The sequence below is a fragment of the Cervus canadensis genome, chromosome 17, assembly GCF_019320065.1.
Source record: "Cervus canadensis isolate Bull #8, Minnesota chromosome 17, ASM1932006v1, whole genome shotgun sequence".
Classification (NCBI taxonomy): domain Eukaryota; kingdom Metazoa; phylum Chordata; class Mammalia; order Artiodactyla; family Cervidae; genus Cervus; species Cervus canadensis.
In genome coordinates this window covers 41,915,536-41,932,598 of record NC_057402.1, presented here as the reverse complement: position 1 = coordinate 41,932,598, position 17,063 = coordinate 41,915,536, and the positions used below count along the sequence as shown (strand labels likewise).

The window sequence follows — 17,063 nt, the reverse complement described above, 5'->3', positions numbered from 1 at the left end:
AGGTTGGTCATAACTTTCCTTCCAAGGAGTAAGCGTCTTTTCATTTCATGGCTGCAGTCACCATCTGCAGTCATTTTGGAGCCCCCAAAAATAAAGTCTGACACTGTTTCCACTGTTTCCGCATCTATTTGCCTTGAAGTAATGGGACCAGAGGCCATGATCTTAGTTTTCTGAATGTTGAGCTTTAAGCCAACTTTTCAGTCTCCTCTTTCACTTTCATCAAAAGGCTTTTTAGTTCCTCTTCACTTTCTGACATAAGGGTGGTGTCATCTGCATATCTGAGGTTATTGATATTTCTCTCGGCAATCTTGATTCCAGCTTGTGCTTCTTCCAGCCCAGCGCTTCTCATGATGTACTCTGCATATAAGTTAAATAGGCAGGGTGACGATATACAGCCTTGATGTACTCCTTTTCCTATTTGGAACCAGTCTGTTGTTCCATGTCCAGTTCTAACTGTTGCTTCCTGATCTGCATACACGTTTCTCAAGAGGCAGGTCAGGTAGTCTGGTATTCCCATCTCTTTCAGAATTTTCCACAGTTTATTGTGATCCACACAGTCAAAGGCTTTGGCATAGTCAATAAAGCAGAAATAGATGTTTTTCTGGAATTCTCTTGCTTTTTCGATGATCCAGCAGATGTTGGCAATTTGACCTCTGGTTCCTCTGCCTTTTCTAAAACCAGCTTGAACATCTGGAAGTTCATGGTTCACGAATTGCTGAAGCCTGGCTTGGAGAATTTTGAGCATTACTTTACTAGTATGTGAGATGAGTGCAATTGTGCGGTAGTGTGAGCATTCTTTGGGAGTGGAATGAAAACTGATGTTTTCCAGTCCTGTGGCCACTGCTGAGTTTTCCAAATTTGCTGATACATTGAGTGCAGCACATTCGCAGCATCATCTTTGAGGATTTGAAACAGCTCTACTGGAATTTCATCACCTCCACTAGCTATGTTTGTAGTGATGCTTCCTAAGGCCCACTTGACTCCACATTCCAGGATGTCTGGCTCTAGGTGAGTGATCACACTTTCTATTACCTCTAGCTTAAATGAGATATAACTGACATACAACACTGTACAAATTTATGATGTAAAATGGGCTTCCCTGATGGCTCAGTTGGTAAAGAAAACACCTGCAATACAGGAGATCTGGGTTCTATCCCTGGCTCAGGAAGATCCCCCTGGAGAAGGAAATGGCAACCCGCTCCAGTATTCTTGCCTGGGAAATCCTACGGACAGAGGAGACTGAAGGGTTATAGTCCATGGGGTTGCAAGAGTTGGACACAGCTTAGTGACTAAACCACCACTAACGTGTAAAATATGGTGATTTGTTACACTTACATATTATGAAATACTTATCACAATAGAGTTAGTTAACACCTCCATCATTTAGTGTAATTTCTTTTTTTGTTTTTTTTTTTGTGGTATGAATATTTAAGATTTACTCTTTAGACAAATTTCAAGTTTATAACATAGTACTGTTAACTATGGCCCAGGGATCCCCAACCTATAGCCCAGGGGTACCCAACCTCCGCGATCTGATGCCTGCTGATCTGAGGTGGAGCTGTCACAATAATGATAGAAATAAAGTACACAATAAATGTAAGGCACTTGAATCATCTCAAAACTGTCCTCCACACCTCTGACCGTGGAAGAATTGTTTTCCACACAACTGGTCCCAGGTTCCAAAAAGGTTGGGGACCACTGCTATGGCCAGGCTGCATGACCACGTGTTTTCATTGCAGAACTTCTCACAATGGCATGATCGCTCCAGTGCGGGATGCTGTTAAAAGCAAGAGAGCATCTACATTTAGCACAGATGGTCAGAAGGAAGCCTTTAAGTAGGACAATGTGTGTGTACTAAGTCACTTCTGTCATGTTCGACTCTTTGCGACCCTGTGGGCTATAGCCCCCCAGGCTCCTCTGTCCATGAGATTCTCCAGGCAAGAACACTGGAGTGGGTTGGCATGCCCTCCTCCAAGGGATCTTCCCAACCCAAGGATCGAACCACGTATCTTATGTCTTCTACATTAGCAGGTGAGTTCTTTACCACTAAAGCCATCCAATAAACGTGTTTAACTTCTGATTTATTTAAATATGAAGAGAAATTTAAGCACTCTTTGAGTGTCAACAATTCCAGCCTCATCAATTAGATACAACTATAGTAAACGCATTTGATAGCATTTAAGCTATTCTTTTTTTCTTTTTGCCTAATTGTAAAGCAAGGGGCTAAAATCACTCATTTTGATTTACCCAATTTCCTACTGTCAAGTCCTTGCCTGATGTGATTATGTTAACGTGCTAATTGAGTGTGATGTCCTTCATTGTACAAGTTACCTTCAGCAAAATAAGAAAGTAGTTCTGAAGCATGTTTTCTTTGATGGTGTTCTGGGATATAAATAAAACAAATGCCTTGTGAGAGCAGGAAATGTTATCTTTTGGGTTGAGCTGGCTTAGGTACAATTTAATTTAAATAATTGAACATATTTATGAGGTGCAAGAGACAAATAAAAAAAGAGCATTTGAGCTGTGTGTGTATTGTTCTTTGCCTTCACCATTTGAGCTGCAATAACAGTGAGCATGCTGCTATGTGGGTCACAGTGTTTTAGGGGGGACACAAGCCAAGAATATTCTGCTTATGTGCCCCTCAAAGCCATCTTTTACTTGAATTTATATCATGTTCTATTTTTTCCTGACTCAGCTTACACAGACATTTTTGTTATCTTGCATGTTAATATTACTTCTGATTCTTATCTTGAAATCTCAGAAAAAGACCTGAGGCCCAGGTCTTGTCTGAGACAAGGAATATTTTTTAAAAGACTGAAAGAATCCATTGTTTTCATTTGCAAATAGTCCCAAGAGTAGAAAGAACTTAGGAATGTGAGGTCCCTGCTCCCAAGATCATCTCAATGGGCTTGGGGATTTCTGGTGTCGACTTAAAAAAATGCACAATGGGAGAGTTGTGAATTAAGCTTTATTTGGGACAAAATGAGGTTGATAGCCCAGAAGAATAGCACCTTAGAGAGCTCTGAGAAACTCAGATGATAAGGCAGTGGGGGAAGGTCAGTATAGATGTGATTTTGGTGACGGGGGAGGACATGCAATCTAGCATGCATTTTTTGCAGAAGGTTACTGTTAGTCACAAGGAGCAGTAGTCACCATGAAGGATTTTAGTGCTTGTCTACATGTGAGGAGATACAAGAATTTGAAATCAGCTCCTGAAAATATATACCTAAAGACTTGTCCTGCCAGTTTCCCCAGAGCACAGAGTGCCTCATTTCTGCTCTCCACCCTGAACTCCTTTCCTGGGGTGCTGAAGGTCAGCAGCTGCAGTAGCACCTGATTTAATCCTTGTAGAGGTAGATGGCAAGTGCCAATTTATAGTTGACACTGGTTAACCTGTACTGCCTCAAGACAGAGCCAAATGTCTGTGTGTCAGTATTCTGTATTAGGAGACCTGTAGGGCAAGTCAGGTGGAGACCATAACATCGAAACCAGAGCTGTGAACAGTGTGGTGCAGACTGCCTAAGAGCTGATATGTGCAGTCAGACCTTGGATCTGTCTCTTACTCGCTTGGTGAGTTACTTAATCACCCTGAGCCTCTGTTTCCTTATCTGAACAATGGGAACAACACTGTATTTCATTGACACCATCAATTGTAAAATATATTTATTTATTTATCTATATATTTATTTATAATTGATTTATGTACCACTGCAAAAATCACACACACACACACACAAGAAACACTTGGGTTTTCACCATTTCCATAGGTGTGTGGCCGTGAGATGTTTCTATCAACATTTCAAAAACTACCCTCTGTGATATTGTAATAAGAGATGAATGTTTTTATATATTTGTTAAAACCCATAGAATACATACCACCAAGAGTGAACCATGATGTAAACTATGGACTTGGAGTGATTATGATGTATCATTGTAGGCTCATCAATTGCTTTTGCTTTAAATATTTATTTATTTTTATTTATTTGGCTCTCCTGGGTCTTAGCTGAGGCAACGAATTCTTAGGTGCAGCACGAGGGACCCAGTTCTCTGACTAAGGATTGAACCCTAGCTCCCTGCATTGGAAGTGCAGGGTCTTAGTCACTGGACCACCAGGGCAGTCCCTAGACTCATCAGTTGTGACAAAAGTACCACTTTGGAGCATGATGTTGATAGTGGGGAGGTTGCACTTGTGTGTGCAGGGGGTATATAGGAACTCTTTGTACTTTCTGCTCAATTTTGCTGTGACTCTTAAAACTGTTCCAAAAAATATACAGTCTACTAAAGAAAGAAGTGGAAACATTTCTAGATTAGAGGAAATGACAGAGACATGGCAACATGCGATCCTGCACTGGACTCTAAGTCAGAATTTTTTTTTTTCTATAAGGAACATTTTTTGGGTAATTGGGGAAAAATAAGTAGGGTGTGTGGCTTAGATAATTATTTAATCAGAGATAACTTCTATATTTGAATAATTATAATGTGCTTATGTAAGACAGTGTCCTTGTTTTTAGGAAATACACACTGAAGTATTCAGCAAGGCTTCCCAGGTGGTGCTAGTGGTAAAGAACCCACCTGCTAATGCAGAAGACTTAAGAGACGTGGGTTCGATCCTTGGGTTGGGAAGATCCCCTGGAGGAGGAAATGGAAACCCACTCCAGTGTTCTTGCCTGGAGAATCCCATGGACTGAGGAGCCTGGTGGGCCACAGTCCATGGGGTCACAAAGAATCGGACACGACTGAAGAGACTTCGCATGTATTCCGCAGAAAGGGCTGTCATGTCTCCAGTTATTCTCAAATGGTTCAGAAAAATAATGTGAACATGTACAGAGAGAGAGGAAGTGAGAAAGCAAGTACTGTGAAATGTTAACGATTGGGGTGACTGGCAGGTGTCTCAGTGGTAAAGATTATCCACCTGCCAATGCAGGAGACATGGATTTGATCCCTGGGTCCGGAAGATCCCCTGGAGACAGAAGTGGAAACCCACTCCAGTATTTTTTCCTGGAGAATTTCACGGACAGAGGAGCCTGTCGGGACAATAGTCCAAGGGGTTGAAAACGAGTCAGACACTGCTTAGCGATTAAACAACAACAACAGATACAACAAGCAGAGAGAACTGGAAAATTTCAAAGGTTCACCTCTAAATCATATACTAGATGGGTTTTCAAGTTCCCCTCTAGAAGTCTGTGACCATGATTAAAACAGGTAGATATTCAAAAGACCAAAAGCTAACCCCTCAACAAGGGAGACTAAGCATTCCCAAAATAAATGTTCTTGAACAGAAACAGATTTCCCTTGAACACTGTGTCCTACAGGAAAGGAAATCATTGTCACCTGCCCTTTATTTGTGGTCATTTGCATTCTAATGATTGAACAGTCACAGACCAGTTGGCTGGATAATGAGTTTGGTCTAGACGTGTCGTATCAGAGAGACCACAGTGGATGCCAACAGAATTTCGAATATCACCTGGAAAGAGAGATTGATCATTAACTCTGTTAATTCACTGGGCATTTTTAAGCAAAAATTACCTCTGTAAATATATAACATGTGAGAAGACCCAATGCACACAGTATTATCTGATAAAAACACCCCGAGAACCTGGTTACGCTGAGAAAGAAAACTGTTGTCGACTGTGAGGTGGTTGCCAAAGTGGATTCACACAAATGGGAATGTGATTACCTAACAAAATATCACTTTCACATGCTGAATTTCTTCATTTTTAAGACCAAATCAAAAATGCCCTAGCTTGTGAAAATTGTTGTCGTTTGTGAGATGGTTTCCAAAATGGATTCACACAAACGGGAAAGTGATTATCTAACAAAATATCACTTTCACATGCTGAATTTCTTCATTTATAAGACCAAATCAAAAATGCCCTAGCTTGTGAAATAGTAGTGTCAGAGTGATGTGAGAGTCAGAAAGTGCTGTACATAGAAGAGGAGTTGTTATAATTCCTACTGGAAATGGAATTATTAAAATCCTTCTCATGCACTGGGAAAAAAGGAAGACTTACATGGGCTTTCCTGGTGGCTCAGCTGGTAAAGAATCCGCCCAAAATGTGGGAGACCTGGGTTGGATCCCTGGGTTGGGGAGATCCCCTGGTGAAGGGAAAGGCTACCCACTCCAGTATTATGACCTAGAGAATGCCATGGACTGTATAGTCCATGGGGTCATAAAGAGTCAGACATGACTGAGCGACTTTCACTTTCACTTCACCACATGGCATAGAGCATTGAGCTTTGGGTGGAAGACCTTTTTTCATACTCATTTCCCTCTTGTTCTCCAAGAGTAACTGATGTAGCTTTTCATATGGATCAAAACTATAGCAGGAAATTAAAAATAAAAATCCAGCCTAGAAAAGTTAAAAAATATAGATGCTAGGGTTCCTTCTCACTGGAAATGTGTGAGATGTTATAGAGAGAAGCAACATTTCATTCTGTGTATCCTATCAAGGAGGGGATAGTAGAGAGGCATGGTGGATCACATGCTCACTCATGTCTGATAAGATACTTAACCACTCTTTCCATGACTATTAGAATACTTCATGAAGAAAGAAAAAGAAAAATAGTCACTCAGTTATGTCTGACTCTTGTCGACCCCATGGATTGTAGTCCATCAGGCTCCTCTGTCTGTGCAGTTCCCCAGGCAAGAAACCTGGAGTGGGTAGCCACTCCGTTCTCCAGGGTATCTTCCCTACCCAGGGATGGAACCCAGGTCTCCTGCATTGCAGGCAGGTTCTTTACCACTTGAGCCACCAGCAAAACCCCAGAATGCTTCATAGGGGTCAGGATATGAACTCAGTATCAAAGGAAAAAAAGCATAAAGGCAGTAGCTCACAGCTTAATGAAACAAAAACATAAAAAATCAATCCCAGTATAGTTAGATATGTGCTGAAACAAAGGAAACGGAGGGAAATGGAGCCCCTCCGTGGGAGAAATCATGAAGTCACTGCTTTTAAGTGAGGAGGCAATAATGGTAAGAAGCTCATGGGTTGCTGTTGTTGTTTAGTCACTAAGTCGAGTCTGATTCTTGGTGACCCCATGGACTGTATAGCCTGCCAGACTCCTCTGCCCACAGGGTTTCCCAGGCAAGAATACTGGAGTAGGTTGCCCTTTACTTCTCCAGGGGATCTTCCGGACCTAAGGATTGAACCCATGTCTCCTGCCTTGGCAGGCAGATTCTTTATTTTATTACTGAGCCATTAGGAATGGGGGCAGGGTGGGGGGGCAAAGGAAGCCTCTTGGTGTGTGTAGGAAATAACAAGTCCTGAATTTTACTGGAAGATAATTGTTGATGGGGAATGGAGATTGAGTGTCAGAGGTAAAGGTCCTTTCCAAAGGCTCAGCCCTTGAACTAACTGGTAAGTGCTTCTTTTGTTGCCTGCTAACTTCCAGATGTTCAAGCTGGTTTTAGAAAAGGCAGAGGAACCAGAGGTCATATTGCCAGCATCCGCTGGATCATCGAAAAAGCAAGAGAATTCCAGAAAAACATCTATTTCTGCTTTATTGACTATGCCAAAGCCTTTGACTGTGTGGATCACAATAAACTGTGGAAAATTCTGAAAGAGACGGGAATACCAGACCACCTGACCCACCTCTTGAGAAACCTATATGCAGGTCAGGAAGCAACAGTTAGAACTGGACATGGAACAACAGACTGGCTCCAAATAGGAAAAGGAGTACATCAAGGCCATATATCATCACCCTGTCTATTTAACTTATATGCAGAGTACATCATGAGAAGCACTGGGCTGGAAGAAGCACAAGCTGGAATCAAGGCTGCTGAGAGAAATATCAATAACCTCAGATATGCAGATGACACCACCCTTATGTCAGAAAGTGAAGAGGAACTAAAAAGCCTCTTGATGAAAGTGAAAGAGGAGACTGAAAAAGTTGGCTTACAGCTCAACATTCAGAAAACTAAGATCATGGCCTCTGGTCCCATCACTTCAAGGCAAATAGATGGGGAAACAGTGGAAGCAGTGTCAGACTTTATTTTTGGGGGCTCCAAAATGACTGCAGATGGTGACTGCAGCCATGAAATGAAAAGACGCTTACTCCTTGGAAGGAAAGTTATGACCAACCTAGGCAGCATATTAAAAAGCAGAGACATTACTTTGTCAACAAAGGTCTGCCTAGTCAAGGCCATGGTTTTTCCAGTGGTCAGGTATGGGTGTGAGAGTTGGACTGTGAAAAAAGCTGAGCGCCGAAAAATTGATGCTTTTGAACTGCGGTGTTGGAGAAGACCCTTGAGAGACCCTTGGACTGCAAGGAGATCCAACCAGTCCATCCTAAAGGAGATCAGTCCTGGGTGTTCATTGGAAGGACTGATGCTGAAGCTGAAACGCCAATACTTTGACCACCTCATGCGAAGAGCTGACTCATTGGAAAAGACCCTGATGCTGGGAGGCGTTGGGGGCGGGAGGAAAAGGGGACGACAGAGGATGAAGTGGCTGGATGGCATCACCGACTCGATGGTCATGAGTTTGAGTAATCTCCGGGAGTTGGTAATGGACGGGAGGCCTGGTGTGCTGTGATTCATGGGGTTGCAGAGTCAGACACGATTGAGTGACTGCACTGAACTGAACTGATGTCACTTTCTGCATTTCTCTTTGTTAATTTTCTCTCCTTTAATTTTCTCTCACTTTGCAGTGGCCATCTGTGCAAACATCTTTCTAGCCATTCCATCCTTCTCTTGGAATGGCAGCCCCGTGTTCTTGAGTGCTGCTTCTTCATGGCTCCAGCCACAGGGCTTCATCAGGAGTCTCGTTCTTCTTACATGATCAGGCCTCCTATCCCAAGAAGGGACAATCAAGGTCACCTGCCAAATGGGCACAGCTGGCATAGAGGCAGGCATCCAAGCCAGGGCGAGCCTCAGCCTCTCTCTGTTCATGGGGGCCACAGAGAGTATCAGAGAGTTTGAGAGCATCTCCCAAGAGACAAACATCTCCAGGGAGGAAGATAATGCCTGTCCTATGTGGTCCAATCACTGTCTGCAAACCCACTCAATCACAGCCACCCTGGGGGCCAAGTGACTCTGGCCCATGCTAAAAGGAAGAGCTTCAGTCAGACTCAGGAGCAGAGTCTTAGGGTCCCAAGCTACAGCCAAGAGTAAACAATAAACTTCAAATCAGCATATCTTATAGTTGCTTTTGTTGTTGTTCTGTCAACAACCAGAAAAATCTTAGCTAAAATCTGTACTGCCACTGTGATTTTTGTCAGTTTCTTCTTGAATTCCATTTCATATATATTTTTAATTGGAGTACAGTTCCCTTACAATGTTGTGTTAGTTCCTGCTGTACTACAATGTGAATCAGCTATACTTGTACATATATCCCTTCCCGCTTGAGTCTCCTTCCCATCCCACTCCTCCAATTTCTTCTTGAATTTCTAGTAGCATCTGTTGTATATATTTTCATGCCATGTGTTTACATTCCTAGCCTCTTGCCATCTTAAAGTTAAAAGAAGACAACAATTCCTGGGATGTTATGCATCATACAAAGGAAGTCCTGTCTCTCATACCAAAGGGATACAAGCAGAGTCAAGGTGCTTGCTTTCCCCCACCCGGTCTTATCAGCATTTTGTCTGGCAACCCAAGTCATTTCTGGGAATACCATACCCAGAATCACATGCTATGGGCCCCAAGGGTCTGTGTGTGTGTTTTTTTTTAAATGCAAATCTCAGCTTCCAAAGCAAGAGCCTCATTTGGAATTTAAAAGAGTTCTAGGTTGTTTAACATTTGAGTGGAATTCCTGAGCCTGTTAACTGGTCACAGTCTACTAGCTCTCTTAATTAGCAAGAGACACTGTATTGTGGAAACACCACTCAGTATTCAACAATGACTAACCGCTCTGTTTCAGACTGTTTACTTAAGAGTGAGGTTTTCATCCACAATGTTTCTGGGTAGTTACTTATTTAACACTGAGAGACGAGAGAGGATGAGCACCCAAATCACTCATTCCTCTACTACTTCTCAACACCCTCTTCATTCCACGCCACCCCCTCGTCCCAAATCCCAGCACTGTGGGTAACTTGGCTCCACGTCTTATCTGGCTAGAAATACAGATCAATGGAACAGGATAGAAAGTCTAGGGGTAAACCCATGCACCTATGGTCACCCAATCTATGACAAAGGGCTTCTTTGCTTGGTGGCTCAGTAAAGAACCTATAATGCAGGAGATCTGGGTTTAATCCTTGGGCTAGGAAGATCCTCTGGAGGAGGGCGTGGAAACTCACTCTAGTATTCTTACCTGGAGAATCCTATGGACAGAGGAGTGTGGCAGGCTATGGTCCATAAGGTCGAAAAGAGTTGGACATGGCTGAAGCAACTTACCATAGCACACACACAGCACGATCTACGACAAAGGAGGCAAGTGCATACAATGGAGAAAAGACAGTCTCTTCAATAAGTAGTACTGGGAAAAGTGGACTGCTACATGTAAAAGAATGGAATTAGAACACTCCCTTGTAACATCATACACAAAATTCAACTCAAAATAGATTAAAGACCTAAATGTAAGGCCAGATACTATAAAACTCTTAGAAGAAAACATAGGCAGAACACTCTGACAAAAACTATAGCAAGATCTTTTTGATCCACTGCTTAGAGTGATGAAAATAAAAACATAAACAAACAAATGGGGCCTAATTAAATTTAAGACCTTTTACAGAGCAAAGAAAACCATATAGAAAACAAAAAGACAACCCCTATAATGTGGATGGTGACTGCAACCATGAAATTAAAAGACGCTTGCTCCTTGGAAGAAAAGTTATGACAAACCTAGATGGCATATTAAAAAGCAGAGGCATCACTTTGCTGACAAAGGTCCGTCTAGTCAAAGCCATGGTTTATCCAGGAGTCACGTACGAATGTGAGAGGTGGACTATGTAGAAGACTGAGTGCTGAAGAACTGATGGTTTTTTTTTTTTTTTTGAACTGATGGTTTTGAACTGTGGTGTTGGAGAAGATTCTCCAGGGTCCCTTGGACAGCAAGGAGATCAAACCAGTCAGTCCTAAAGGAAATCAACTCTGAATATTCTTTGGAAGGATTGTTGCTGAAGCTGAAGCTCCAATGCGTTGGCCACCTGATGTGAAGAGCTGTCTCACTGGAAAAGACCCTGATGCTGGAAAAGATTGAGGGCAGGAGGAGAAGGGTACGACAGAGGATGGGATGGTTGGATGGCATCACTGACTGAATGACATGAATTTGAGCAAGTTCCGGGGGATAGTGAAGGTCAGGGAAGCCTGGCATGCTACATGCAGTCCATGAGGTCTCAGAGAGCCGGATACAACTTTGCAACTGAACAACAACAACAAATTATGGGATATAATATGTGCAAATTAAGCAACTGATAAGGGATTAATCTCCAAAATATACAAACAGTTCATGCAGCTCAATAGAAAAAAAAAAACACCACCACCAAATCTTGTCTAGCTATTGAGCTGTGTGACCTTGGGAAAGTCAGTTTCCTGCCCTGAGCCTCAGTTCCCTCATCTGCAAACTCTGGGGGCTGAATTGGGTGATGCCAAAAGTCCCTTCCACCTGGAAGGTGTGGGGATTGGGGGAGAAGATAAAACATCTCCTTCTCTGTTAAAACTCAAATATGTTTATTACTTACTAAAAACCACAGCACCACAGACTCCAAGCAGACTATGGGACACAAAGTGTCCCAGTGTCTTGTAGCCGCCCACATTCTAACTTTTATTGCCATGGACAAATGCAAGAAGGACTAAAGATATTTGTAGAGTAACATTTTAGAAAAATGGGGAGAAGGCAACAGCACAGTTAAGGCTTCCCCAGTGGCTCAGACGGTAAAGAATCCACCTGCAATGTAGGTGTTCAATCTCTGGGTCGGGAAGATCCCCTGGAGAAGGGAATAGCTATCCATTCCTGAATTCTTGCCTGGAGAATTCCATGGATAGAGGAGACTGTTGGGATACAGTCCATGAGGTCACAAAGAGTCAGACATGACTGAGTGACTAACACTTTCACTTTTCAACAGCACAGTTGAATATATGTGTGCCTGCCAGTACAACGGTCATGTTCGCTACAATTTTAGTTTTTTAGGGAGACTATTAAAAATATGTTTGGAAAAAAAAAATATGTTTGGAGATAATACCAAAATGAGCCACATGGAGTGGCTGACATGTGAATGCCAAGGGAAGGAACTAGCTTACTTAAAAGGGGTGTGGAAAGTTGGAGAAGGGAAAGAGTTTGGTGGCAGCGAGGGTACAGTGATGCTGGGGGCTACGTGAAGATGCTCTTACAGAGCAAAGCCTAAAAAAGAATCGTCTGGGTAGCAGAAGCATTAAAGATGGATTTTTACCTTGCTTGAGATGGAGTGACAAATCTTCAGTCAAATATCCTTGTTGTTCTTGATTAGTCGCTAGTCATGTCTGACTCTTTGTGACCCTGTGGACTGTAGCCCCCCAGGCTCCTTTTTCTATGGGATTTTCCAGGCAAGAATACTGGAGTGAGTTGTTAATTCCTCCTTCAGGGGATCTCCCCAACCCAGAGATCAAACCTGTGTCTCCTGCACTGGCAGGTGGATTCTTTACCACTGAGCCGTCAAGGAGGCCCTGTGTATTTGTTAAGTGCATGGGGGTATTTGAGTGTACTACCATTTGGGAGGATATGGAACAGAGCTGAGCTCTCATTTAACTGACGTTGGGAAAAATCATGGGCAGCAACTTGATACAAGGATGGGGTGGTCCCAGCTGATACCTAGGCTGTTCTCTCTCTATACTGCAATATCTGTCTGGGCCTAGTCCACCTTTTTAAAATTATTTTTTAATATTTATTAATTTATTTGGCCACACCTAGTCTTATAGTTGTGGTACGTGGGATGTAGTTCCCTGACTGATCTCGGGTAACCTTGGCCTGCAGTGGTTTGAAGCGGGGCTTCAGTTGCCCACCAGAGATTGAGATGGGGTCTTGGAGATAAAAGGACCAAATCTTAGCCACTGGGTCAGTGGTCAGTGACAAGGTCCTTCGACTTTGCAGAAAAGAGTTCCCACAGAGATAGAAAGTCGTGAAACCAGTATTTACTAGAGGACAGTTGGTGTGGATAGACACACAGGCAGGCTGAGAGAGAGAGTCATGCGCCCTGGTGGTAGTTTGAATCACTTTTAGGGGGTATTTCTTCCCGGTTTCCTTTGGCCAATCATTTTTATTTGCCTGCTACTGACTCTGTATTTGGTTTATCTCAGGATCCCTTCAGTGTGCGTGTGGGCATCTCTTAGCCAAGACAGACTGGAGTGAAGAGGCCTATGGGTAGGTTGATACCACTTACTAGGGTGGCGCCCCCTCCCTTTTTGACCACCATGGAGCCTTTCTGTGCATATATAGCTGGGAAGGTCTTCTTAACTTTGAGAATGAGGAATATGTGGTCTTTTATGTCTTATTTGGGCAGGGCTCAGGGTCCTCCTTGGGCTTCCCAGGTGGCGCTAGTGGTAAAGAACCCGCCTGCCATTGTAGGAGACATGAGACTCAGGTTTGATCCCTGGGTCAGGAAGATTCTCTAGAGAAGGGCATGGCAACCCACTCCAGTATTCTTGCCTGGAGAATCCCATGGACAGAGGAGACTGGAGGGCTACAGTCCATGGGGTCACAAAGAGTCAGCCACGACTGAAGCGACTTAGCAAGCACAGCCTCCTGTGTCATCCTGTTTTTGTGGAATTTCTGCTATTTTTTAAAAAATAATTTTTATTTATTTATTTTTGGCTGGGCTGGGTCTTCCTTGCAGCACATAGGCTTTCTCTAGTTGCAGTGAGCAGGGGCTACTCTTTAGCTGCAGTGCTCCGGCTTCTTGTTGTGGTGGCTTCTCTCGTTGGGGAGCATGGGATCTGGGGCATGCAAATTTCGGAGGCTAGGGCACATAGGTTCAGTAGTTGTGGCTTTTCGGCTCTGGAGCACAAACTCAATAGTTGTGGCGCTAGGGCTTAGTTGCTCCATGGCATGTGGGATCTTCCTGGATCAGGGATGGAACCCTGGGTCCCCTACATTGGCAGGTGATTCTTTACCACTGAGCCACCAGGTAAGCCCCGGGATTTCTGCTGTTATGGAGTTTCTGTCTATAGAGGAGAAACTGTTCAGCGTGGGGCCCATCTATCTCCTGCCTCATGACCAGGGATGGAACCCAGGGGCCCCCTGCATTGGGAGGTCAGAGTCTTAGCCACTGGACCACCAGGGAAGTCCCACCGGCCTGGCCCACCTCGGTGCTGGTTGCATTCGTGCCCTAGTTTTCCCTTGAAGTGTCTTTCTTTCCACCTCTCCATATTCTGCTCATTTTTTTTCAGAATAGTTTGTGTGTTCTTGATCACTCTGGCCTCTCTCTGCCCCCATTCATTCACTCACCAGTGGCCACACTGAGCCCCAAGCAGCTGTGTGCTTCTGGAGTACAAACACCTTATTCTGCTGCCCTCATGGCCACGCAGACCAGAAGTCCAGGGAGGGCAGAGCCCCTGTGGCTCTCTTTCCACAGTCCACCCAGTACATCGCCTTGTCCAGGCACACGCAGACATTCAATTTCATGGAATCGATAAACAAATGAATATCATTAAGCGCCTATTAGTCAAATCAATAGTGACAAATACTCCCCTGGAAGACAATGCTGATTTGAAAATAACATCCCAAGCATTTTTTTTCTCTACTCGCCCCCTCCCTCTCCTCCAAGTGCTTCTTTGTAAGGATTTAAGACAGTCTGATGCTTTTGCAAACGTGTCCACATTAAGAGGCCGTCTTGCCCTTTGTGGGTCTCACCTGGGAGGGGTTCATGCTTCACTGGAGCCGTCTCAGTGGGTGCCATCTCCTTCCTGTGAGCAACCGTGTTGTCTGGAGAAGAAACAGTCCCTCCCAGCTCCCTATGGCTAACTTCACCAGGATGTGCAAACAAAAGCTCCCAGAGACTCTTAAATTCTCAGGTGGTTGTGTAAAAGCTCCTGCAACAACTTTGGGTGATAACCAAAGACAGTCACCATGCAGAAAGGAAAGTCGAGCTGACAGCCTTTCTAAGGGCCGAATCCTGCACAATTTCCCGGGTCTGGTGTTCATTGGATGCCCTCGGCAGCTGTCCTTCCGTGCCCGTGGCCTTGGAGGTGCCGGGGGCTTTAGGAGTCTCGGCCCTGGGAGCCGAGCGGCGCGGCGCCGGCATGCTAAGTGGGCAGCACTGGGGCGCCTTTGTTTCTCTCCATCTTCCCTCTGAATCTTAATGGGCGGCCCCCCACCCTCTCGGGCCCGGCCCCCGGGCCCAGGGACAGCGCTCCTCGGAACTGTGTCCTGGACCCCCGGGGTGGGGGTGGGCGGGGGGAGACTCGGACCCGGAGAGCGGGGAGGGGGCGCGCCTCCAGCCCGAGCCTGGGCACCTGAGCGGCCCCGAGGGGGCGGCCCCCGACTCGGGGGTCCGGCAGCCCGCCGCCCCAAGTCTCGCGGTGCTGCGGCCCGGCCCGGGGAGCGGCGGCCGGGGGCCCCCCGCCGCGTGACAAAGGCTGAGGCCGGAGAAGGAGGCCGGGGAGGGGGCGGAGGCGACAGAGGCGGGGGCGCGGGCGGCCGGGCGGCGGGAGAGCGCGGAGCAGCGCCCGCCCGCGCCGTCCTTTGTGTGGCGGCGGAGGGGCGGCGGAGGGGCGGCGGCGGTGGCGCCTAGGCCTACGCCGGCCGCGCCTGCCCCGGGGGGCGCCCGGCTCCGCGCCGCCCCCGCTCCGCGCCCCCGCCCGGCGCGCGCCCAGCCTCCCGAGCAAGATGGCAACCCCGGCGGCCGTCAACCCTCCGGGTGAGTAGCGGCCGCGGGCCCCGCCGCAGCCCGCGGGCCCTGCCGGGGGCCGGAGCGGGCCGGAGGGGCTGGGCGCGCCGAGCGACCCAGGGGACGCGGAGCCGGGGAGCTCAACACCCCCGTTCCCGGGTGGGGTTGTGGGGGGGGGAGCCGCTGTCATTCTGCGCGGCAGCCTCAGCACCAGCTCCAGGATCTCCATCCCGGTCTCTGCCCATCCCGGTCTCTGGACTGCGTCCCCTCCGATCCGGGAGCGGCGCACGCCGACCTCGCATCCCTGGGAACCAGAAGCGCCTGTCCGGGGTCCCCTGAAATTCCGAAAATATCCACCTTCGCCTTCCCCATCCAGCGCCTTTTTCTCTTCCGGCCCCTGCCCCTGTGGCATCAGGCGTCAGCCGGTCGGGACGGGTACGAGGGTACCGCGCTGACGGAGGGAAAAGTTCGGAGCCAGGATTCAACAGGGTGGAACTCCGGGATGGTCCCCTGCCCGCCCCGCGCCTCAAGCTTTGGTCCTTTGATCCCTTGGCGACTAGCTACTGTGTGTCCCCATCTTTAATGGACACACACACACACAGCCTGTAGAAACAGCGTGGAGAAGCCCAGGCCAATTCAACGTCCTCTGATTTATAAGGCTGACCAGCTCCCAGGGTGCGGTCTATGACAACTCTGCTTACTGGACAGATTTCAAAAAAATGAGAAGAGGTCCTGATTCAGTGGGAATAGCGACATGGTTTGAAATAGTAGCAGAGAAATTCTATTGTGTTTGGAGAAATGCCCTATCTTGTGAATAGGACAGCCGGAAAGGTGTCCGAGAATGCAAAGGTGGACAGCTCGGCTGACTGCTGCAAAGTTTTGGTTGCTGTGCAGTGACTGCGATGGCCATGGCGTGGTGTTCGGGTGCGGGGGAGTCAGACGGAGGTCAGCCCTTGGGGAATTCCCGGTAGCGGGTAGCCGGAGTGCGTAGCGTGCAGGGTGGGGGGCAAACACGCGCAGTAGCTAGCAAAGAAAGAAGTGTCCTCAAAAGTTAGAAAGGAAGGATCCCTTCCATCTGAAGTGGTAAGGCAAAGCCTTTGAAGACTGGGCACTTTAGAACTGGACTTTGAAGAGTTGGAAGTGTGAACACACAGACCCAGGTGCTGAAACCACTTGCAGGTGGAAGGGATGGTGTGAGTCACGGCGGACTTACTCTGAGCATGCGCAGATGCAGTGAGTGATTGAGGCTCCAGGGGTGGAAGAGAGAGCAGGAGATTTCACAGGAGCGTTTTGGCAGTGGCCAGACTTTAGAGTAGGAGGAGAAGGGA

The 17,063-nt window shown here is 46.3% G+C and overlaps 1 protein-coding gene across 7 annotated transcripts in view; it reads left to right on the top strand.

The window, feature by feature from the left end:
• Positions 1-14,969: 14,969 nt before the first annotated feature.
• ARNT2 (aryl hydrocarbon receptor nuclear translocator 2) overlaps positions 14,970-17,063 on the top strand; it is a 181,788-nt gene continuing 179,694 nt past the window's right edge. The window contains exon 1 of one of the 7 annotated variants that reach the window (XM_043489619.1): positions 14,970-15,094. Coding sequence is in view for 5 of the 7 variants with exons in the window: in XM_043489621.1 (XP_043345556.1) it covers positions 15,735-15,765 (31 nt within the window). In the remaining 2 variants the exon portion in view is untranslated. Of the gene's footprint in view, positions 15,095-15,511; positions 15,766-17,063 lie in introns of those variants that run through there. The other 6 variants (XM_043489621.1, XM_043489622.1, XM_043489614.1 and 3 more) reach the window with 6 other exon arrangements.